The 24,121-nt window shown below is 42.6% G+C and overlaps 5 protein-coding genes across 5 annotated transcripts; all 5 read right to left on the bottom strand.

The window, feature by feature from the left end:
• Positions 1 to 22: 22 nt before the first annotated feature.
• Positions 23 to 10,736, bottom strand: LOC117596155 (uncharacterized). The gene is made up of 26 exons (XM_053230016.1): positions 10,482 to 10,736; positions 10,190 to 10,320; positions 9,869 to 9,993; positions 9,615 to 9,732; positions 9,325 to 9,537; positions 7,286 to 7,456; positions 6,956 to 7,093; positions 6,725 to 6,774; positions 6,397 to 6,529; positions 6,193 to 6,275; positions 5,933 to 6,059; positions 4,386 to 4,576; positions 4,084 to 4,174; positions 3,873 to 3,972; positions 3,607 to 3,779; positions 3,151 to 3,306; positions 2,484 to 2,617; positions 2,231 to 2,364; positions 1,904 to 1,998; positions 1,633 to 1,802; positions 1,461 to 1,545; positions 1,218 to 1,364; positions 920 to 1,128; positions 715 to 818; positions 437 to 555; positions 23 to 274 (listed from the first exon to the last, which is right to left on the bottom strand). The coding sequence occupies exons 1-26, from the start codon at positions 10,618 to 10,620 to the stop codon at positions 23 to 25; spliced, it is 3,588 nt and encodes a 1,195-aa protein (XP_053085991.1). The 5' UTR covers positions 10,621 to 10,736.
• On the bottom strand, positions 10,607 to 12,013 carry LOC128317562 (uncharacterized). Its single transcript, XM_053230022.1, has 5 exons — positions 11,808 to 12,013; positions 11,618 to 11,718; positions 11,278 to 11,396; positions 11,028 to 11,153; positions 10,607 to 10,925 (listed from the first exon to the last, which is right to left on the bottom strand). The coding sequence occupies exons 1-5, from the start codon at positions 12,011 to 12,013 to the stop codon at positions 10,728 to 10,730; spliced, it is 750 nt and encodes a 249-aa protein (XP_053085997.1). The 3' UTR covers positions 10,607 to 10,727.
• Positions 11,933 to 16,012, bottom strand: LOC128317558 (mesothelin-like protein). Its single transcript, XM_053230018.1, has 13 exons — positions 15,924 to 16,012; positions 15,658 to 15,830; positions 15,202 to 15,357; positions 14,530 to 14,663; positions 14,277 to 14,410; positions 13,950 to 14,044; positions 13,679 to 13,848; positions 13,507 to 13,591; positions 13,264 to 13,410; positions 12,966 to 13,174; positions 12,761 to 12,864; positions 12,483 to 12,601; positions 11,933 to 12,320 (listed from the first exon to the last, which is right to left on the bottom strand). Exons 1-13 carry the CDS (start codon positions 15,973 to 15,975, stop codon positions 12,069 to 12,071), a joined length of 1,830 nt encoding a protein of 609 aa, XP_053085993.1. The 5' UTR covers positions 15,976 to 16,012; the 3' UTR covers positions 11,933 to 12,068.
• Positions 16,013 to 16,039: 27 nt separating this feature from the next.
• On the bottom strand, positions 16,040 to 22,815 carry LOC128317559 (uncharacterized). The gene is made up of 13 exons (XM_053230019.1): positions 22,545 to 22,815; positions 22,245 to 22,375; positions 21,920 to 22,044; positions 21,666 to 21,783; positions 21,376 to 21,588; positions 19,337 to 19,507; positions 19,007 to 19,144; positions 18,776 to 18,825; positions 18,448 to 18,580; positions 18,244 to 18,326; positions 17,984 to 18,110; positions 16,437 to 16,627; positions 16,040 to 16,225 (listed from the first exon to the last, which is right to left on the bottom strand). The coding sequence occupies exons 1-13, from the start codon at positions 22,681 to 22,683 to the stop codon at positions 16,111 to 16,113; spliced, it is 1,734 nt and encodes a 577-aa protein (XP_053085994.1). The 5' UTR covers positions 22,684 to 22,815; the 3' UTR covers positions 16,040 to 16,110.
• LOC128317560 (uncharacterized) lies at positions 22,670 to 24,086 on the bottom strand. The gene is made up of 5 exons (XM_053230020.1): positions 23,881 to 24,086; positions 23,691 to 23,791; positions 23,341 to 23,459; positions 23,091 to 23,216; positions 22,670 to 22,988 (listed from the first exon to the last, which is right to left on the bottom strand). Exons 1-5 carry the CDS (start codon positions 24,084 to 24,086, stop codon positions 22,791 to 22,793), a joined length of 750 nt encoding a protein of 249 aa, XP_053085995.1. The 3' UTR covers positions 22,670 to 22,790.
• Positions 24,087 to 24,121: the final 35 nt, after the last annotated feature.

Below are 24,121 nucleotides of genomic sequence, written 5' to 3'. Positions count from 1 at the left end.
GGACACACTCGGACTCCATCAATTAGTATGCATAGAATAAACGTGTCTTATTGCGAAAAGAAATGTGCCCTGGTTTGTAGACTACAGAGATCCTCACTTGTATTGCAGTCTGGTGGAAGACTGTCAAGAAGCTGCCAAGTTGATTCCGATCTAAAGATGTGATCACACTGCTAAACACCTCTCTAAACACAGAGTCATTTCCCAACACTCCTGAATCCGGCTGCAAGATGAACTGTGCCTTCTGCTCACTGGACAGTAAGCCTAACACTGCAACCTGCAGGACAAAACATGCATTTCACACATTCTGTTCACACCAGCTCAGTGGTACAGCAGCTGCCTGCCCTCTCCCCCAAAATCCAGAGGCCAACTGGTACTACTATAGTCAATTGCAAACTCACAAGAAACATAGAGTTGGTGCAACTTTGATGTTACTCACGCTGGAGAAATTTGCATTTAGAATTTTGAGCTTTTCCAAGGGGGCATAATTGGAGAAATTGCCAAGGTTCTTTTCAAGCCACTTATTGCTGCCAGAAGTGTTGGAACGACAGCCAGGGTCTGAAAAGATCACAGACCATTAGTTAAATTAATCAGAACATTCTCAAGGGCTCTTGGTTTATTTCATTCAGGCAATCAATTGGCTTAATCTCAACAGGCTAAAAGAAGTATAAGACTGCCAGCTTTCTCTAGTAGAACAATTAAAAGGGGCCTATGTACCTGGGAGGTCAACTCTTGACAGGAAGGGAAAGATGAATGAAGTAAAGACCAACTGCTTCTGTTCCTCTTTCATGAGTGATTCCTGACTGCTAAGAGCTTCCACCCTAAGTTGGATGAGAACAGATCAGATTTTGTCATGAATTACTTCATCTTCATGTCCTAAATAACACACGTGGAGTTCTAAAATTCCATTGTCCATACTTACACAGCCTGGTAGCTCTCACAGCTGAAGCTTTTGGAACTGAGGCTGGACAGAAAGTCTGTGGACACTGATGACAAAAATGGTCTGAGCCTCATCTGGAACCACTCAGTGATGAAAGTGGCATTCATCAGCTGTGCTGCAGTGAAGTCCTTGATTATCACCTCCCAGATGGCATCAAGTATATTTGGGTCAGGCCGAATGCTGCTGTGGGTCTACATGAATGAGTACATACTTCAGTGCATAGCAGTGCACAAATGTTTTTGTTTTTTTTTTCACTACAGCGCCAATCAAATTTTCATACCATGTTTGAAAACCTGTCCAGTACATCATCCAAAGGTCCAGGAAAATTCTGGAAGAAAAGCTTCCAAGCGCCTTTAGAGTAGTTCAGGCTGCTTGGCAGTTTGCATGTGAGCAGTGTGGCCAGATCATCAGAGGATAGAACAACAACCTTGAAAGACAAGAAACAGAGGGTTCTGTGGTCAACTCATCTTCTGCGTAAAAGGACTGAACCTGAGGAGAGGTATTTTGTTCATAGAGGACTCACTGATGAACAGGCATAGGCAGGAATGCTGAAGTTACACAGTACTGCAGAAACATTTCCAGATGCGAACTCGCTATCAAGTGGGTGACTGTGCAGAACAAAGAATAATGTTATACATCTACTAAAAACTTTCTCTATAAAGTTTGCTCCTTTTCCATTTGATAAAAAAGCTCACCTGTCTACACCATAACAAGGGTTGTGGTTGATGATGCCAAGATTCAGTGTGTTCAGATCAGATTGGTTCTGTCGTGACACCCAGGACTGAACCACTGAGGAGTTCTCAAACAGCTTCAGATCAGCTATGTTTACCCCCATTAGATCCCTCACTGTGCTCACATTCAAGATCTGGCACACACAAAAACAGTTTTCATCAAGTTCATCTGCAGTTTTCTTTATTTTACTTCTTATAACTCAAGCATCCACTATGTTCATTTAATGTTTTATACCTTGAGAACAGCAGGGTCCAGACTAATGAATATGGTGATGTCCATACTGATGTTCTGGGTAGAAAGAGCTTGTATATCCTCCACAGGAGCTCCACCTATACACACACACACACACATGTTAACAACTAAATTCATGGTGTGTGGGTGTGTGTGTGTGTATATGTGTGTGTGTGTGTGTGTGTGTGTGTGTGTGTGGGTGGATGCGGGTGTGCATATGTGCATGCGTTTGTGCATGCGTACTTTTCATTCAATCCAACTACTACTGTTCTAAAACACTACACCTGTGTGTGTGTTTAGTATTTCTGTGTATGTGGATGATTGTTTTACCCAGGTAAGGTCTCATAATTTGGTAGTATGTTTTGGCATTGCTGCGCTGATTGCTGAATGAAGTGTTGGCTGTGATGTACAGAGCGGATTTCTGTTCAATGGTACATGAGGAAAGATCTGGAAACAGGACCTCCCTACATAGAGGAAAAAAAATGCAAACTATATGAGCAATAATGCACTCAAATTATTCTCAAATCTCTTTATTCATCCATGTTTGTGTATGTACAGTATGTACCTGTGAGTTTGTACTTACTTTAGGCTCTCAGCATTGATATTTTCCAGTACACTGATGTTTAAAGTACAGATGTTGGAACCAACTGCATTTATTTCAGCACTTCCCAGAGAGCGATTCCCCATGCTCAGATACCTCATAATAACCGCTTTACTCTACAAAATACACAAACATTATTCTAGTAGCAAGCACATCAGTGTCTGAGGATTGAAAATGCTTAACTAGTATGGTTTTGATCTATTACTGGTTTAAACAAGCTCTGACATACTTTAAGTTTAAGATAAAGACCAGACCTGGAGCTCCACCTTCTTCTTCTACACCAACTGTAGGAAATGTAAACACTTCCCTTCATACTAAAATTTCTCTCTCTCTCTCTCTCTCTCTCTCTCTCTCTCTCTCTCTGAAGGATCAGAGATGCTCTCTCTCCCTCTCTCTGAAGGATCAGAGATAATCCCTCTCACCCTCTATGAAGGATGGCAGATATTGTCTCACTTTCTTTGAAGGATCTCAGACGATCTCAATCTCTTTCTCTGTTTCTCCCAGAGGTGTTGAAAACATGGTCTTAATTCACAAATTGGTTGTAATACACATGAAGACAACACTGTGGTTGTACCCACAGTAGTAATCAATCCAAAAAAATTTTTACAGGTCACACACACACACACACACACACACACCCTTCTATTACCTTTTCTGGTTCCCAGAGTCCATCATTTGAGTCTATCAAAGAAGACAGTGTGTCAATTATGGTAATGTTCCACTTGCTAATGTCATCAATAGTGGCCACACGAGAAGCGGATCCCAGTAGCTGCAGCACACCATCAGTAAGGCCTGATGGGTAAATCTACACATGCACACAAAATCAACAATTTATTATATACCACCTAACACACACTGTCCAAAATGTTGTGTGGGTGAATCCACCACGCACGCAAAGACAGACATTAAACTCACAACACAAAAACAAACCCTGTTTGACAGGGGTACATTTTCAAAACATACAATATGCAAGTATCATATTTAAACCGACACTGTCAGTAATGTCAGAATTTTATGACTGAAAGGCACAAACAACCTCCTCTTTCGTCGTAGTGCTACTGTAGTGCTAAAGAGTCCCAGTGTCACAGTGTTCAGTGCTGCTGACCTGGTTTAACTTGTTCAGAATGACGGTCTGGAGGCTGGTGTCCACCACTTTCTCAGTGATGGCTGCCAGGTTGTTCTGCAGGACAGCGATGTCCAGATACAGATCAAACTGGGTGGAGTTAAAGCCGAAAGGAAACGACGCATCTGCAATTGTCACCGCTGTGATGTTGCTCACTGTTAGACACAGAACAAAGTTAATCACTGAAGGACAGAATCTAAAATATATCCCTGTATCTCAGTGCTTTTTACACTGTAAAGTACTGTTACCTGTAGCACTTTCTGAGTTGCATTCTGTAAAGAATGTCCTCAGCTTCTTCATCGGGATCTTCTGCTTCCTCAGGACTGAAAAGAACTTCCTCCTTACATTCTTCAACAATGCACACACACAGACATAACATTAAATTAGTCCCAAAAGGTCTAACATTGGGTCAATAAATCAATCACAAGCGCAAATTTAAAACTGAACAGTTTTACATACAAAGCTAAGTGCGTTGCAGAGGTCTGATTTGAAATAGACAGCCAGGATGCCGATTTGCTCCACGGTCTGCTCATTCCACGTTGAGGGATTACTGATTAAGAAAAAAAAAATGTCTATGAGATCTTATTCATATCTAATACAATACAGTTATAGACACAAATCATTGCATTTGGTTTATGCCATTTTAACACCAAGTCTAACATTATTAGAACAATTTAAATGCAGTTACGGTTCAGAAATATTTTTCTACAGCTCAACAAAATTCAAAGGTATGCACTGATCTGCAAAAATCTCTGTCTCACCCATAAGCGGTGTTCCCACTGAGGAGCAAAGACTGTACAGCAGTGATCTGAGAATCAGAAAGATCTCCACAGTTCTTCAGTTTCTCCAACATGAGAGGGTGAGAGTTCTGGATGTAGGAGGAGTCCAGTGTGCAGGCCATATTCCCCAGAACCTCCACCTGATAACTGGTCAGGCTCACACCAGATATACCCTACAATGTCAAAAACCACGAAGGAGTGTCACATTAAAACGCAGAATCTGTAAGAACGGGGGTTCTTGTGAGGATTCCAATGTTTAGTGTCAAGATCTCTGACTGTCTTATGTTTGAACATGTTGAATTATGATCTCAGAGATTTGGAGTTCTTGTCTGAAATGTTGCGTTTGCCTCGAGACAGTTTAGTGTCTCCTGAGTGACTGAGCGATTTCCATCACTGCACCCTCTATGCCCAAAACTTTCTTTTCAGTATTTAGAGGTCAGAAAACCTGAGTACAATTCCTGATCTGGGAACCACCCAAAAGCATTCTATTGTTGTTCTATGTCACAGTCGGAATTGAACTTTGCTCACGTGGATTTTCATATGACTGCTATGCTGATGACACTTGATGCATCCTCTCCTTTCCTCCTATAGACAATCATTTTTCTGAATAGAGCATGTAGTAGATGGCAGCTCCTCAGCTGAAACTAAATCCCAGCAAGACTGAGTGCTGGCCAGAGTGTTGCTGTTGTGGAGATGCACGCCCACATCAAGATCTTGAGATCTCCATGGACAACTCTCAGATCTCAACACCTCACAATGCATGCAACCTTGGGGTATTTCTGGACAATCAATTGTCCTTCACTACTCATATTGCTAAGCTGACTGCTAACATCAGGAGGATCTTGAGGCCATTTCTATCCACAAAGCTCACTCAGGTGCTTGTTCATTCCCTCATCATCTTGAGACTGGACTACTGAATGTCGCAGTTCTGCCCCTGCATACCACCCGCCCGCTGCAACTGTTCAAGAGTGCAGCTGCCAGACTTGTTTTCAACCTTTCCACATTCTCCCACACCAACCCAGAGCTGTGCTCCCTCCACTGGCTTTCTGTTGCTACTGCATCAGATTTAAAACACAAAGACAAAAACGGACAAGCACATGCATACCTGAAGGCACTTATCACAGCCCACTCTCTACCATACTCACTGGCTGTCTTCAAACTAAAAAAACTCAAGACCCAACTCTTCACCAAGCCCTTGTATTAAAACTTCCATTAAACAAATCGCTTGTCTTTTGTCTCTGTTTTTTATTCTGTACTAACCACCAATACAGTTTCAGCGGAATGGTATTCTTACTTCCTATTCATAGACCTAGTGAATTAGCATATTAATATATGTTTTTGATAGGGCACAAAGCACTAATGTAAGTCACTCTGTAGAAGGGAATCTGATAAATGCTGTAAATGTATATTTCAACATTGGAATTTCATGAGACACAAATTGATTGAAAGATTGGGTGACTTGTTTTCCATAACATTTAAGTGCTAATATTGAGTGTTGGTCTATGAACATGTTATTGTGTATGTTTTACCAGGCAGTCCTTTGCATCATTGAACAGGATGGTCTTTTTGTCAAGGCCGTGGGAAAGAACGGAGAAATCTGCTCTGCCCACGGCACTGAAATATGACTGGCAGTTCTCCTTCTGTATCTTCTCATAGCTACAACACACACACATTACAGATAGCATATGACCCATATTCTTAACCTCAGATACTTGAAAACTGGGAATGCAGGGGAAGTGTGCCTTATCTTTTATATACGGTACATTGTGTACGTGAACGTGTTACACACCTGTAGTACAGAAGCATATCAGAGGGGACGTCAGTAAAGCTAACAAATGGATCGTCTTTCACGTAGTTGTACATGCAGGTCAGCTGAAACACAAAACACACTGTGACTGTGTGGTATCTCAGGTACCAGTAAAAGTTTGGGTCCACTTGCTACCTCTGTTTCAGACTGTGTGCGGAATGTGAATGAATATCAGAGTGTATGTACCTGAGCCTCTTTCAGGAGGACCTTGTCTCTGCCTGCACGTGGTCTACAGGCTTTGACTAGATCTTTGGCTTTCTGCTGTGGGAGAGTCTGAAGTGAGCTGCAGGTAAATCCCTGCAGTATTGATGCTGACAGGCTGTGGGGAGAAACACACACACACACAGTCACACACAGACATGACACACACACACTGATGAACCAAAACACAACATCTTATTGGACTCTGGCAGAATCATATGCGTTATCTGGATTGTTCACCCAGTGGTTATTTACACTGCCTATGTAAGCGAGTCAGGCTGTGTTTGTGTGTGTGTGTGTGTTTCTAACTCACTCTTCTGGATTATCACTGGCATTGGCCACTGCACCAAACAACATCATAGCCTGGTAAAAATCAAACAAAGAATTCAAAATTTTATTGATGCGTTTTACACCCTGAGATCCAAACTAGACAGGAATTCAGACCTCTGTAAGTGCTGTGATCACAGTCAAGCCATGTTACTCTAGGTTTTCAGTATAACAAAGTGATTTACATTTCTCTGACAATGTAGGTCTGTTCAGTTACCTGTTCGTGACTCCAGCTCTTGTTATTGATGAGTGAAACGTCAACAGAGCTCAGTGAGGTCAGTAGAACAAGTGGAATATACATCACGAGTGCATCCGGAACATTCTGTAGCACTTCAGTTTGGTCTACAGAGATTACCTGGGAGAAAGTGTGGGAGCAGACCTTCAACTTTTCCAGACTAAACAAACTGCATTCTGAACAAAGGATTGATTTTAAATTAAATTAAACTGGTATAGAACACAGTAATGTAAATCTCCATTTCAGTAATGTGCTGTAATGTATTTTGCATGTGTGTGTGCATGTGTTCTGTGTGTGCAAGAGAGAGAATACCTTCTGGACAAATGTCTTTTGCAGAATAACTGGTGCTGACAGAATGTTATTGATGAATGCTGGATTCTGCGATAAAGACAGAAGCTGAGACGATGGGATGATGGAGATGGTTGCAGAGGGAACGCCACCGAGGAGTGTTCCCAGGGACTCCAGAGAGGAGGCACTGCTGATCTGTGAGGCAAAACAATCAGATCTTCAACTTTAAAAAAAGGAAAAAAAAAAATATGAATCTGCTGTTTTCGATCTGAACGCAGGGAGTATTTAAGGGAGTATTTAAATTACAGCACTTTTCTTTATATACAGTCACGTCCATAAATATTGGGACATCGACACAATTCTAACATTTTTGGCTCTATACACCACCACAATGGATTTCAAATGAAACAGCTTTAATTTGAGGGTATTTACATCCAAATCAGGTGAACGGTGTAGGAATTACAACAGTTTGCATATGTGCCTCCCACTTGTTAAGGGACCAAAAGTAATGGGACAATTGGCTTCTCAGCTCTTCCATGGCCAGGTGTGTGTTATTCCCTCATTATCCCAATTGCAATGAGCAGATAAAAGGTCCAGAGCTCATTTCAAGTGTGCTATTTGCATTTGGAATCTTTTGCTGTCATCTCTCAAGATGAGATCCAAAGAGCTGTCCCTATCAGTGAAGCAAGCCATCATTAGGCTGAAAAAACAAAACAAACCCATCAGAGAGATAGCAAAAACATTAGGCGTGGCCAAAACAACTGTTTGGAACATTCTTAAAAAGAAGGAACGCACCGGTGAGCTCAGCAACACCAAAAGACCCGGAAGACCACGGAAAACAACTGTGGTGGATGACCGAAGAATTCTTTCCCTGGTGAAGAAAACACCCTTCACAACAGTTGGCCAGATCAAGAACACTCTCCAGGAGGTAGGTGTATGTGTGTCAAAGTCTACAATCAAGAGAAGACTTCACCAGAGTGTTCACCACAAGACGTAAACCATTGGTGAGCGTCAAAAACAGGAAGGCCAGATTAGAGTTTGCCAAACGACATCTAAAAAAGCCTTCACAGTTCTGGAACAACATCCTATGGACAGATGAGACCAAGATCAACTTGTACCAGAGTGATGGGAAGAGAAGAGTATGGAGAAGGAACGGAACTGCTCATGATCCTAAGCATACCACCTCATCAGTGAAGCATGGTGGTGGTAGTGTCATGGCGTGGGCATGTATGGCTGCCAATGGAACTGGTTCTCTTGTATTTATTGATGATGTGACTGCTGACAAAAGCAGCAGGATGAATTCTGAAGTGTTTCGGGCAATATTATCTGCTCATATTCAGCCAAATGCTTCAGAACTCATTGGACGGCGCTTCACAGTGCAGATGGACAATGACCCAAAGCATACTGCAAAAGCAACCAAAGAGTTTTTGAAGGGAAAGAAGTGGATTGTTATGCAATGGCCAAGTCAATCACCTGACCTGAATCCGATTGAGCATGCATTTCACTTGCTGAAGACAAAACTGAAGGGAAAATGCCCCAAGAACAAGCAGGAACTGAAGACAGTTGCAGTAGAGGCCTGGCAGAGCATCACCAGGGATGAAACCCAGCGTCTGGTGATGTCTATGCGTTCCCGACTTCGGGCTGTAATTGACTGGAAAGGATTTGCAACCAAGTATTAAAAAGTGAAAGTTTGATTTATGATTATTATTCTGCCCCATTACTTTTGGTCCCTTAACAAGTGGGAGGCACATATGCAAACTGTTGTAAATCCTACACCGTTCACCTGATTTGGATGTAAATACCCTCAAATTAAAGCTGACAGTCTGCAGTTGAAGCACATCTTGTTCGTTTCAGTTGAAATCCATTGTGGTGTGTAAATGTTAGGATTGTGTCGATGTCACAATATTTCTGGACCTGACTGTAAAGTGTAGTTGGTTAGTATTTGAACAGCAATACAAATTTGTTCTTTACAGGGGGATTTGGTGAAATTGCTCTAAACAGACTTGGTCTCGCTTCCAGTATCGTAGACTGACGTTCTTGACAAGTGTACAGTGTACACTCACATTAAAGCCCGCACTAATGATGCTCTGGATCAGGGCATTCACTTGGCCCTGGTCCCAGCCACTGATGTTACTGAGTGTAGACAGAGCACTGTTTATCACACTGGAGGGGGTGGAGCTTATCTGGCCCACAGTCAGGCCCACACACTGGCTGCCCAAAGATTGGATGGTGGATGCAGATACATTGGGGAACTTTGCTACCAGCACCGCTGTGACCTGAGAGGAGAAGAGGATTATAGTTAGCTTGCACTTTGACAGAATAACTGACTGACAGGGTCTCATTGATCGATCACCTCTGGATTCATTTCTGTGCAGAAGTTGTTGATGCTCGTCAGGATGGTCTTGATGTCTGCATCTCCAAGGTGAACAAACATGGAGGAAGGAGTTCGACACAGCAGCTCAGCTGGCAATCTATAAGATCACAAACAACCTTTTAAAAATGCGTACAAAGATATTTATCCTTGTATGTAGTCCGTTACCTAAGGGGGTTGAATTGATGAGGCTGGATGAATAAATAGAATAAGTAGTTGTTAGTGTGGAGTGTTACCCGAGTGGGCTGAAGTCAGGATTCTGGATGTATAACTCTGTTGTGTAGTACTCCAGGACACTGGCTGAAATTCCTGAGTTGTTGAACAGCTGAAGATTTTCTGCGTTCTGCAGGAACGCACTCGTCTAAAGGACACAATAAAACACACACATTAATACGTCACTATGGGTGTGTGTTGTGTTAGGTAGATAATACATTATATGTAGATGATCAGAAATAATCATGTGTGTAAATGTCTGAATGACTAACATGTATGATTACAGGTATGTTTGTTGTTGGTGTGTGAGTTTGTGTGTGTGTGTGTGTGTGTTAGTATGTTACCATGTTTCCTGTTAGGAATGACTGCAGGTCAGCGAGGTTAATGAAAGTGATGAAGAATCCGATGTTGTCAGCAAACCAGGCGGTGGAGTTCAGAAGAGGATCTGAGGAGTTATAGCAGCGGGGGCTGCCATCTGCAAGATACACATACAGATAGTTATGTTGAGACTCACATACTGTGCACACACAATTATAGGAAATGAAGCATGGATTGCTTCGATTGAAGGATATGCAGTACTATTCAGCAGAGAGAGAGAGAGAGAGAGAGAGAGAAGAGAGATATAGTTATTCTTACCGCTGCTGTTCAGATACACTTTTATGGAGCTATACACATCAGCTGGGGTGAAATCAGTTGTGGAAAAATTGTAGTTGTCCCCCAGGATAGACACCCTGCTCACAAGCACACACAAACACACATTTATACATACATACATATATACATATAGAAGTGATTTTAGTACAGATCCTCAATTTTTTAGCCAAGAGACAGGGGGCAGTGTTTGTGCTGACAACCCTGTGTAATGGTACATCAAACAAATACTCACAGTTTCCTGTATGACAGACAGGAGGCGCCACTGAGCTGGGCAGAGCTGATGAGCTGAGAACTGAGGTAGGGCAGGTAGTGAACCAGGGTGACATTAAACCACTGTTCTACATCAGCCTGAGACGAGGCATTGAGAGCACGAGGCCACACACACCCCAACGTGTGGCTGGCCAAAGCTGAGGATAAAACAGACCCCTGTAGAGAGAAACAGGGATTATTCTATGAGCTAATCCTGATATAATAAAGGCAAGTAATCCACATGGACTAAAAGGGTAGGTGAAATGAAGACAGGTGTACCATCTCCAGGTATTGATTGGTTCTATTGTAGTTGTTGAGGAGTGTGCAGAGCTCAGAACCATCAATGACTGTGTTTGGCCTGTTCAGAAACTCGCTGAGTTCTTCCGGAGAGATGGAGCCCAAAAGCTAGAGGACACAGAGCAGAGACAACGCACTCGTTACAGAGGGAGATGTTGACAGCTCATTGGCTGCCGCTTAAACTATTAGTGAGCGACTCACTGACACGATCAGTGTTATAGAGCAGAAATACCTCTGCCTGTCGGTCAGCTGGGATCAGAGACAGGAAATCTTTCAGGTCAGGGAATCCAAAATTGAGGAACATCTGTTTCAGGAACACGTAGAAGCTTCCTCTGCCGTAGCAGCTCAGGCCTGTGAGGCAATATAGGGCACTAATGAAAAAAGTCTGTGGTGAATTCGGATTGATATTAGACCAGTGAATGTGGGACACTCCTGACTTAGCCCAAATTCTTCATCTGCCAATCACATCTACTGATCACTGCCTGCACACTGGACTAGGCTGAGTCAGCAAATACACAAGCAAGAACACGCACACTTGAAACACACACACACACACACACACAGAGACACACCTTGGCTGGACTGGTACTTGAGATAGTCTTGTGTGTAATTGAAGACAGTGTCGGACTGTGTTGCAGAGAGGTCACTGTACACATTATCAAGTCCTTTCACTCTGTAAACACAACGACATAGAAGTCAACAAGTTAAAAATCAAAGAAAGTAAAGAATAGATCTGTGCGTTCATGTTGAGGAGGAGCTCACATCTCTCTGTAGGAGTCACAGCTGATGTTCATGGGGATGATCGACAGGGTGTTTGGACCAATCCCAGGAAGGAAGAAGGAAAGGTAAGTCTGGAACCACAGGGCAAAGTCCCCTGGGCTGAAACTTTGGAAGTGAGGCACCAGATCCAAGAGTGTCATGTTCAGAATGGTGTCTGATATTGCTGAAGGAATGCTAGTCATGTTCATCTGCAAACACACAGCAGCACGGATTAACAGTCTGGACACACTCGGACTCCATCAATTAGTATGCATAGAATAAACGTGTCTTATTGCGAAAAGAAATGTGCCCTGGTTTGTAGACTACAGAGATCCTCACTTGTATTGCAGTCTGGTGGAAGACTGTCAAGAAGCTGCCAAGTTGATTCCGATCTAAAGATGTGATCACACTGCTAAACACCTCTCTAAACACAGAGTCATTTCCCAACACTCCTGAATCCGGCTGCAAGATGAACTGTGCCTTCTGCTCACTGGACAGTAAGCCTAACACTGCAACCTGCAGGACAAAACATGCATTTCACACATTCTGTTCACACCAGCTCAGTGGTACAGCAGCTGCCTGCCCTCTCCCCCAAAATCCAGAGGCCAACTGGTACTACTATAGTCAATTGCAAACTCACAAGAAACATAGAGTTGGTGCAACTTTGATGTTACTCACGCTGGAGAAATTTGCATTTAGAATTTTGAGCTTTTCCAAGGGGGCATAATTGGAGAAATTGCCAAGGTTCTTTTCAAGCCACTTATTGCTGCCAGAAGTGTTGGAACGACAGCCAGGGTCTGAAAAGATCACAGACCATTAGTTAAATTAATCAGAACATTCTCAAGGGCTCTTGGTTTATTTCATTCAGGCAATCAATTGGCTTAATCTCAACAGGCTAAAAGAAGTATAAGACTGCCAGCTTTCTCTAGTAGAACAATTAAAAGGGGCCTATGTACCTGGGAGGTCAACTCTTGACAGGAAGGGAAAGATGAATGAAGTAAAGACCAACTGCTTCTGTTCCTCTTTCATGAGTGATTCCTGACTGCTAAGAGCTTCCACCCTAAGTTGGATGAGAACAGATCAGATTTTGTCATGAATTACTTCATCTTCATGTCCTAAATAACACACGTGGAGTTCTAAAATTCCATTGTCCATACTTACACAGCCTGGTAGCTCTCACAGCTGAAGCTTTTGGAACTGAGGCTGGACAGAAAGTCTGTGGACACTGATGACAAAAATGGTCTGAGCCTCATCTGGAACCACTCAGTGATGAAAGTGGCATTCATCAGCTGTGCTGCAGTGAAGTCCTTGATTATCACCTCCCAGATGGCATCAAGTATATTTGGGTCAGGCCGAATGCTGCTGTGGGTCTACATGAATGAGTACATACTTCAGTGCATAGCAGTGCACAAATGTTTTTGTTTTTTTTTTCACTACAGCGCCAATCAAATTTTCATACCATGTTTGAAAACCTGTCCAGTACATCATCCAAAGGTCCAGGAAAATTCTGGAAGAAAAGCTTCCAAGCGCCTTTAGAGTAGTTCAGGCTGCTTGGCAGTTTGCATGTGAGCAGTGTGGCCAGATCATCAGAGGATAGAACAACAACCTTGAAAGACAAGAAACAGAGGGTTCTGTGGTCAACTCATCTTCTGCGTAAAAGGACTGAACCTGAGGAGAGGTATTTTGTTCATAGAGGACTCACTGATGAACAGGCATAGGCAGGAATGCTGAAGTTACACAGTACTGCAGAAACATTTCCAGATGCGAACTCGCTATCAAGTGGGTGACTGTGCAGAACAAAGAATAATGTTATACATCTACTAAAAACTTTCTCTATAAAGTTTGCTCCTTTTCCATTTGATAAAAAAGCTCACCTGTCTACACCATAACAAGGGTTGTGGTTGATGATGCCAAGATTCAGTGTGTTCAGATCAGATTGGTTCTGTCGTGACACCCAGGACTGAACCACTGAGGAGTTCTCAAACAGCTTCAGATCAGCTATGTTTACCCCCATTAGATCCCTCACTGTGCTCACATTCAAGATCTGGCACACACAAAAACAGTTTTCATCAAGTTCATCTGCAGTTTTCTTTATTTTACTTCTTATAACTCAAGCATCCACTATGTTCATTTAATGTTTTATACCTTGAGAACAGCAGGGTCCAGACTAATGAATATGGTGATGTCCATACTGATGTTCTGGGTAGAAAGAGCTTGTATATCCTCCACAGGAGCTCCACCTATACACACACACACACACATGTTAACAACTAAATTCATGGTGTGTGGGTGTGTGTGTGTGTATATGTGTGTGTGTGTGTGTGTGTGTGTGTGTGTGTGGGTGGATGCGGGTGTGCATATGTGCATGCGTTTGTGCATGCGTACTTTTCATTCAATCCAACTACTACTGTTCTAAAACACTACACCTGTGTGTGTGTTTAGTATTTCTGTGTATGTGGATGATTGTTTTACCCAGGTAAGGTCTCATAATTTGGTAGTATGTTTTGGCATTGCTGCGCTGATTGCTGAATGAAGTGTTGGCTGTGATGTACAGAGCGGATTTCTGTTCAATGGTACATGAGGAAAGATCTGGAAACAGGACCTCCCTACATAGAGGAAAAAAAATGCAAACTATATGAGCAATAATGCACTCAAATTATTCTCAAATCTCTTTATTCATCCATGTTTGTGTATGTACAGTATGTACCTGTGAGTTTGTACTTACTTTAGGCTCTCAGCATTGATATTTTCCAGTACACTGATGTTTAAAGTACAGATGTTGGAACCAACTGCATTTATTTCAGCACTTCCCAGAGAGCGATTCCCCATGCTCAGATACCTCATAATAACCGCTTTACTCTACAAAATACACAAACATTATTCTAGTAGCAAGCACATCAGTGTCTGAGGATTGAAAATGCTTAACTAGTATGGTTTTGATTTTTACTGGTTTAAACAAGCTCTGACATACTTTAAGTTTAAGATAAAGACCAGACCTGGAGCTCCACCTTCTTCTTCTACACCAACTGTAGGAAATGTAAACACTTCCCTTCATACTAAAATTTCTCTCTCTCTCTCTCTCTCTCTCTCTCTGAAGGATCAGAGACGCTCTCTCTCCCTCTCTCTGAAGGATCAGAGATAATCCCTCTCACCCTCTATGAAGGATGGCAGATATTGTCTCACTTTCTTTGAAGGATCTCAGACGATCTCAATCTCTTTCTCTGTTTCTCCCAGAGGTGTTGAAAACATGGTCTTAATTCACAAATTGGTTGTAATACACATGAAGACAACACTGTGGTTGTACCCACAGTAGTAATCAATCCAAAAAATTTTTTACAGGTCTCACACACACACACACACACACACACACACACACACACACACACCCTTCTATTACCTTTTCTGGTTCCCAGAGTCCATCATTTGAGTCTATCAAAGAAGACAGTGTGTCAATTATGGTAATGTTCCACTTGCTAATGTCATCAATAGTGGCCACACGAGAAGCGGATCCCAGTAGCTGCAGCACACCATCAGTAAGGCCTGATGGGTAAATCTACACATGCACACAAAATCAACAATTTATTATATACCACCTAACACACACTGTCCAAAATGTTGTGTGGGTGAATCCACCACGCACGCAAAGACAGACATTAAACTCACAACACAAAAACAAACCCTGTTTGACAGGGGTACATTTTCAAAACATACAATATGCAAGTATCATATTTAAACCGACACTGTCAGTAATGTCAGAATTTTATGACTGAAAGGCACAAACAACCTCCTCTTTCGTCGTAGTGCTACTGTAGTGCTAAAGAGTCCCAGTGTCACAGTGTTCAGTGCTGCTGACCTGGTTTAACTTGTTCAGAATGACGGTCTGGAGGCTGGTGTCCACCACTTTCTCAGTGATGGCTGCCAGGTTGTTCTGCAGGACAGCGATGTCCAGATACAGATCAAACTGGGTGGAGTTAAAGCCGAAAGGAAACGACGCATCTGCAATTGTCACCGCTGTGATGTTGCTCACTGTTAGACACAGAACAAAGTTAATCACTGAAGGACAGAATCTAAAATATATCCCTGTATCTCAGTGCTTTTTACACTGTAAAGTACTGTTACCTGTAGCACTTTCTGAGTTGCATTCTGTAAAGAATGTCCTCAGCTTCTTCATCGGGATCTTCTGCTTCCTCAGGACTGAAAAGAACTTCCGCCTTACATTCTTCAACAATGCACACACACAGACATAACATTAAATTAGTCCCAAAAGGTCTAACATTGGGTCAATAAATCAATCACAAGCGCAAATTTAAAACTGAACAGTTTTACATACAAAGCTAAGTGCGTTGCAGAGGTCTGATTTGAAATAGACAGCCAGGATGCCGATTTGCTCCACGGTCTGCTCATTCCACGTTGAGGGATTACTGATTAAGAAAAAAAAAATGTCTATGAGATCTTATTCATATCTAATACAATACAGTTATAGACACAAATCATTGCATTTGGTTTATGCCATTTTAACACCAAGTCTAACATTATTAGAACAATTTAAATGCAGTTACGGTTCAGAAATATTTTTCTACAGCTCAACAAAATTCAAAGGTATGCACTGATCTGCAAAAATCTCTGTCTCACCCATAAGCGGTGTTCCCACTGAGGAGCAAAGACTGTACAGCAGTGATCTGAGAATCAGAAAGATCTCCACAGTTCTTCAGTTTCTCCAACATGAGAGGGTGAGAGTTCTGGATGTAGGAGGAGTCCAGTGTGCAGGCCATATTCCCCAGAACCTCCACCTGATAACTGGTCAGGCTCACACCAGATATACCCTACAATGTCAAAAACCACGAAGGAGTGTCACATTAAAACGCAGAATCTGTAAGAACGGGGGTTCTTGTGAGGATTCCAATGTTTAGTGTCAAGATCTCTGACTGTCTTATGTTTGAACATGTTGAATTATGATCTCAGAGATTTGGAGTTCTTGTCTGAAATGTTGCGTTTGCCTCGAGACAGTTTAGTGTCTCCTGAGTGACTGAGCGATTTCCATCACTGCACCCTCTATGCCCAAAACTTTCTTTTCAGTATTTAGAGGTCAGAAAACCTGAGTACAATTCCTGATCTGGGAACCACCCAAAAGCATTCTATTGTTGTTCTATGTCACAGTCGGAATTGAACTTTGCTCACGTGGATTTTCATATGACTGCTATGCTGATGACACTTGATGCATCCTCTCCTTTCCTCCTATAGACAATCATTTTTCTGAATAGAGCATGTAGTAGATGGCAGCTCCTCAGCTGAAACTAAATCCCAGCAAGACTGAGTGCTGGCCAGAGTGTTGCTGTTGTGGAGATGCACGCCCACATCAAGATCTTGAGATCTCCATGGACAACTCTCAGATCTCAACACCTCACAATGCATGCAACCTTGGGGTATTTCTGGACAATCAATTGTCCTTCACTACTCATATTGCTAAGCTGACTGCTAACATCAGGAGGATCTTGAGGCCATTTCTATCCACAAAGCTCACTCAGGTGCTTGTTCATTCCCTCATCATCTTGAGACTGGACTACTGAATGTCGCAGTTCTGCCCCTGCATACCACCCGCCCGCTGCAACTGTTCAAGAGTGCAGCTGCCAGACTTGTTTTCAACCTTTCCACATTCTCCCACACCAACCCAGAGCTGTGCTCCCTCCACTGGCTTTCTGTTGCTACTGCATCAGATTTAAAACACAAAGACAAAAACGGACAAGCACATGCATACCTGAAGGCACTTATCACAGCCCACTCTCTACCATACTCACTGGCTGTCTTCAAACTAAAAAAACTCAAGACCCAACTCTTCACCAAGCCCTTGTATTAAAACTTCCATTAAACAAATCGCTTGTCTTTTGTCTCTGTTTTTTATTCTGTACTAACCACCAATACAGTTTCAGCGGAATGGTATTCTTACTTCCTATTCATAGACCTAGTGAATTAGCATATTAATATATGTTTTTGATAGGGCACAAAGCACTAATGTAAGTCACTCTGTAGAAGGGAATCTGATAAATGCTGTAAATGTATATTTCAACATTGGAATTTCATGAGACACAAATTGATTGAAAGATTGGGTGACTTGTTTTCCATAACATTTAAGTGCTAATATTGAGTGTTGGTCTATGAACATGTTATTGTGTATGTTTTACCAGGCAGTCCTTTGCATCATTGAACAGGATGGTCTTTTTGTCAAGGCCGTGGGAAAGAACGGAGAAATCTGCTCTGCCCACGGCACTGAAATATGACTGGCAGTTCTCCTTCTGTATCTTCTCATAGCTACAACACACACACATTACAGATAGCATATGACCCATATTCTTAACCTCAGATACTTGAAAACTGGGAATGCAGGGGAAGTGTGCCTTATCTTTTATATACGGTACATTGTGTACGTGAACGTGTTACACACCTGTAGTACAGAAGCATATCAGAGGGGACGTCAGTAAAGCTAACAAATGGATCGTCTTTCACGTAGTTGTACATGCAGGTCAGCTGAAACACAAAACACACTGTGACTGTGTGGTATCTCAGGTACCAGTAAAAGTTTGGGTCCACTTGCTACCTCTGTTTCAGACTGTGTGCGGAATGTGAATGAATATCAGAGTGTATGTACCTGAGCCTCTTTCAGGAGGACCTTGTCTCTGCCTGCACGTGGTCTACAGGCTTTGACTAGATCTTTGGCTTTCTGCTGTGGGAGAGTCTGAAGTGAGCTGCAGGTAAATCCCTGCAGTATTGATGCTGACAGGCTGTGGGGAGAAACACACACACACACAGTCACACACAGACATGACACACACACACTGATGAACCAAAACACAACATCTTATTGGACTCTGGCAGAATCATATGCGTTATCTGGATTGTTCACCCAGTGGTTATTTACACTGCCTATGTAAGCGAGTCAGGCTGTGTTTGTGTGTGTGTGTGTGTTTCTAACTCACTCTTCTGGATTATCACTGGCATTGGCCACTGCACCAAACAACATCATAGCCTGGTAAAAATCAAACAAAGAATTCAAAATTTTATTGATGCGTTTTACACCCTGAGATCCAAACTAGACAGGAATTCAGACCTCTGTAAGTGCTGTGATCACAGTCAAGCCATGTTACTCTAGGTTTTCAGTATAACAAAGTGATTTACATTTCTCTGACAATGTAGGTCTGTTCAGTTACCTGTTCGTGACTCCAGCTCTTGTTATTGATGAGTGAAACGTCAACAGAGCTCAGTGAGGTCAGTAGAACAAGTGGAATATACATCACGAGTGCATCCGGAACATTCTGTAGCACTTCAGTTTGGTCTACAGAGATTACCTGGGAGAAAGTGTGGGAGCAGACCTTCAACTTTTCCAGACTAAACAAACTGCATTCTGAACAAAGGATTGATTTTAAATTAAATTAAACTGGTATAGAACACAGTAATGTAAATCTCCATTTCAGTAATGTGCTGTAATGTATTTTGCATGTGTGTGTGCATGTGTTCTGTGTGTGCAAGAGAGAGAATACCTTCTGGACAAATGTCTTTTGCAGAATAACTGGTGCTGACAGAATGTTATTGATGAATGCTGGATTCTGCGATAAAGACAGAAGCTGAGACGATGGGATGATGGAGATGGTTGCAGAGGGAACGCCACCGAGGAGTGTTCCCAGGGACTCCAGAGAGGAGGCACTGCTGATCTGTGAGGCAAAACAATCAGATCTTCAACTTTAAAAAAAGGAAAAAAAAAAATATGAATCTGCTGTTTTCGATCTGAACGCAGGGAGTATTTAAGGGAGTATTTAAATTACAGCACTTTTCTTTATATACAGTCACGTCCATAAATATTGGGACATCGACACAATTCTAACATTTTTGGCTCTATACACCACCACAATGGATTTCAAATGAAACAGCTTTAATTTGAGGGTATTTACATCCAAAACAGGTGAACGGTGTAGGAATTACAACAGTTTGCATATGTGCCTCCCACTTGTTAAGGGACCAAAAGTAATGGGACAATTGGCTTCTCAGCTCTTCCATGGCCAGGTGTGTGTTATTCCCTCATTATCCCAATTGCAATGAGCAGATAAAAGGTCCAGAGCTCATTTCAAGTGTGCTATTTGCATTTGGAATCTTTTGCTGTCATCTCTCAAGATGAGATCCAAAGAGCTGTCCCTATCAGTGAAGCAAGCCATCATTAGGCTGAAAAAACAAAACAAACCCATCAGAGAGATAGCAAAAACATTAGGCGTGGCCAAAACAACTGTTTGGAACATTCTTAAAAAGAAGGAACGCACCGGTGAGCTCAGCAACACCAAAAGACCCGGAAGACCACGGAAAACAACTGTGGTGGATGACCGAAGAATTCTTTCCCTGGTGAAGAAAACACCCTTCACAACAGTTGGCCAGATCAAGAACACTCTCCAGGAGGTAGGTGTATGTGTGTCAAAGTCTACAATCAAGAGAAGACTTCACCAGAGTGTTCACCACAAGACGTAAACCATTGGTGAGCGTCAAAAACAGGAAGGCCAGATTAGAGTTTGCCAAACGACATCTAAAAAAGCCTTCACAGTTCTGGAACAACATCCTATGGACAGATGAGACCAAGATCAACTTGTACCAGAGTGATGGGAAGAGAAGAGTATGGAGAAGGAACGGAACTGCTCATGATCCTAAGCATACCACCTCATCAGTGAAGCATGGTGGTGGTAGTGTCATGGCGTGGGCATGTATGGCTGCCAATGGAACTGGTTCTCTTGTATTTATTGATGATGTGACTGCTGACAAAAGCAGCAGGATGAATTCTGAAGTGTTTCGGGCAATATTATCTGCTCATATTCAGCCAAATGCTTCAGATCTCATTGGACGGCGCTTCACAGTGCAGATGGACAATGACCCAAAGCATACTGCAAAAGCAACCAAAGAGTTTTTGAAGGGAAAGAAGTGGATTGTTATGCAATGGCCAAGTCAATCACCTGACCTGAATCCGATTGAGCATGCATTTCACTTGCTGAAGACAAAACTGAAGGGAAAATGCCCCAAGAACAAGCAGGAACTGAAGACAGTTGCAGTAGAGGCCTGGCAGAGCATCACCAGGGATGAAACCCAGCGTCTGGTGATGTCTATGCGTTCCCGACTTCGGGCTGTAATTGACTGGAAAGGATTTGCAACCAAGTATTAAAAAGTGAAAGTTTGATTTATGATTATTATTCTGCCCCATTACTTTTGGTCCCTTAACAAGTGGGAGGCACATATGCAAACTGTTGTAAATCCTACACCGTTCACCTGATTTGGATGTAAATACCCTCAAATTAAAGCTGACAGTCTGCAGTTGAAGCACATCTTGTTCGTTTCAGTTGAAATCCATTGTGGTGTGTAAATGTTAGGATTGTGTCGATGTCGCAATATTTCTGGACCTGACTGTAAAGTGTAGTTGGTTAGTATTTGAACAGCAATACAAATTTGTTCTTTACAGGGGGATTTGGTGAAATTGCTCTAAACAGACTTGGTCTCGCTTCCAGTATCGTAGACTGACGTTCTTGACAAGTGTACAGTGTACACTCACATTAAAGCCCGCACTAATGATGCTCTGGATCAGGGCATTCACTTGGCCCTGGTCCCAGCCACTGATGTTACTGAGTGTAGACAGAGCACTGTTTATCACACTGGAGGGGGTGGAGCTTATCTGGCCCACAGTCAGGCCCACACACTGGCTGCCCAAAGATTGGATGGTGGATGCAGATACATTGGGGAACTTTGCTACCAGCACCGCTGTGACCTGAGAGGAGAAGAGGATTATAGTTAGCTTGCACTTTGACAGAATAACTGACTGACAGGGTCTCATTGATCGATCACCTCTGGATTCATTTCTGTGCAGAAGTTGTTGATGCTCGTCAGGATGGTCTTGATGTCTGCATCTCCAAGGTGAACAAACATGGAGGAAGGAGTTCGACACAGCAGCTCAGCTGGCAATCTATAAGATCACAAACAACCTTTTAAAAATGCGTACAAAGATATTTATCCTTGTATGTAGTCCGTTACCTAAGGGGGTTGAATTGATGAGGCTGGATGAATAAATAGAATAAGTAGTTGTTAGTGTGGAGTGTTACCCGAGTGGGCTGAAGTCAGGATTCTGGATGTATAACTCTGTTGTGTAGTACTCCAGGACACTGGCTGAAATTCCTGAGTTGTTGAACAGCTGAAGATTTTCTGCGTTCTGCAGGAACGCACTCGTCTAAAGGACACAATAAAACACACACATTAATACGTCACTATGGGTGTGTGTTGTGTTAGGTAGATAATACATTATATGTAGATGATCAGAAATAATCATGTGTGTAAATGTCTGAATGACTAACATGTATGATTACAGGTATGTTTGTTGTTGGTGTGTGAGTTTGTGTGTGTGTGTGTGTGTGTGTGTTAGTATGTTACCATGTTTCCTGTTAGGAATGACTGCAGGTCAGCGAGGTTAATGAAAGTGATGAAGAATCCGATGTTGTCAGCAAACCAGGCGGTGGAGTTCAGAAGAGGATCTGAGGAGTTATAGCAGCGGGGGCTGCCATCTGCAAGATACACATACAGATAGTTATGTTGAGACTCACATACTGTGCACACACAATTATAGGAAATGAAGCATGGATTGCTTCGATTGAAGGATATGCAGTACTATTCAGCAGAGAGAGAGAGAGAGAGAGAGAGAGAGAGAGAGAAGAGAGATATAGTTATTCTTACCGCTGCTGTTCAGATACACTTTTATGGAGCTATACACATCAGCTGGGGTGAAATCAGTTGTGGAAAAATTGTAGTTGTCCCCCAGGATAGACACCCTGCTCACAAGCACACACAAACACACATTTATACATACATACATATATACATATAGAAGTGATTTTAGTACAGATCCTCAATTTTTTAGCCAAGAGACAGGGGGCAGTGTTTGTGCTGACAACCCTGTGTAATGGTACATCAAACAAATACTCACAGTTTCCTGTATGACAGACAGGAGGCGCCACTGAGCTGGGCAGAGCTGATGAGCTGAGAACTGAGGTAGGGCAGGTAGTGAACCAGGGTGACATTAAACCACTGTTCTACATCAGCCTGAGACGAGGCATTGAGAGCACGAGGCCACACACACCCCAACGTGTGGCTGGCCAAAGCTGAGGATAAAACAGACCCCTGTAGAGAGAAACAGGGATTATTCTATGAGCTAATCCTGATATAATAAAGGCAAGTAATCCACATGGACTAAAAGGGTAGGTGAAATGAAGACAGGTGTACCATCTCCAGGTATTGATTGGTTCTATTGTAGTTGTTGAGGAGTGTGCAGAGCTCAGAACCATCAATGACTGTGTTTGGCCTGTTCAGAAACTCGCTGAGTTCTTCCGGAGAGATGGAGCACAAAAGCTAGAGGACACAGAGCAGAGACAACGCACTCGTTACAGAGGGAGATGTTGACAGCTCATTGGCTGCCGCTTAAACTATTAGTGAGCGACTCACTGACACGATCAGTGTTATAGAGCATAAATACCTCTGCCTGTCGGTCAGCTGGGATCAGAGACAGGAAATCTTTCAGGTCAGGGAATCCAAAATTGAGGAACATCTGTTTCAGGAACACGTAGAAGCTTCCTCTGCCGTAGCAGCTCAGGCCTGTGAGGCAATATAGGGCACTAATGAAAAAAGTCTGTGGTGAATTCGGATTGATATTAGACCAGTGAATGTGGGACACTCCTGACTTAGCCCAAATTCTTCATCTGCCAATCACATCTACTGATCACTGCCTGCACACTGGACTAGGCTGAGTCAGCAAATACACAAGCAAGAACACGCACACTTGAAACACACACACACACACACACACACACACACACAGAGACACACCTTGGCTGGACTGGTACTTGAGATAGTCTTGTGTGTAATTGAAGACAGTGTCGGACTGTGTTGCAGAGAGGTCACTGTACACATTATCAAGTCCTTTCACTCTGTAAACACAACGACATAGAAGTCAACAAGTTAAAAATCAAAGAAAGTAAAGAATAGATCTGTGCGTTCATGTTGAGGAGGAGCTCACATCTCTCTGTAGGAGTCACAGCTGATGTTCATGGGGATGATCGACAGGGTGTTTGGACCAATCCCAGGAAGGAAGAAGGAAAGGTAAGTCTGGAACCACAGGGCAAAGTCCCCTGGGCTGAAACTTTGGAAGTGAGGCACCAGATCCAAGAGTGTCATGTTCAGAATGGTGTCTGATATTGCTGAAGGAATGCTAGTCATGTTCATCTGCAAACACACAGCAGCACGGATTAACAGTCTGG

The sequence above is a fragment of the Pangasianodon hypophthalmus genome, chromosome 26 (genome assembly GCF_027358585.1).
Source record: "Pangasianodon hypophthalmus isolate fPanHyp1 chromosome 26, fPanHyp1.pri, whole genome shotgun sequence".
NCBI classification, from domain to species: Eukaryota; Metazoa; Chordata; class Actinopteri; order Siluriformes; family Pangasiidae; genus Pangasianodon; species Pangasianodon hypophthalmus.
The sequence above is the reverse complement of the archived record's forward strand: the minus strand, read 5'-3'. Positions and strand labels throughout refer to the sequence as shown.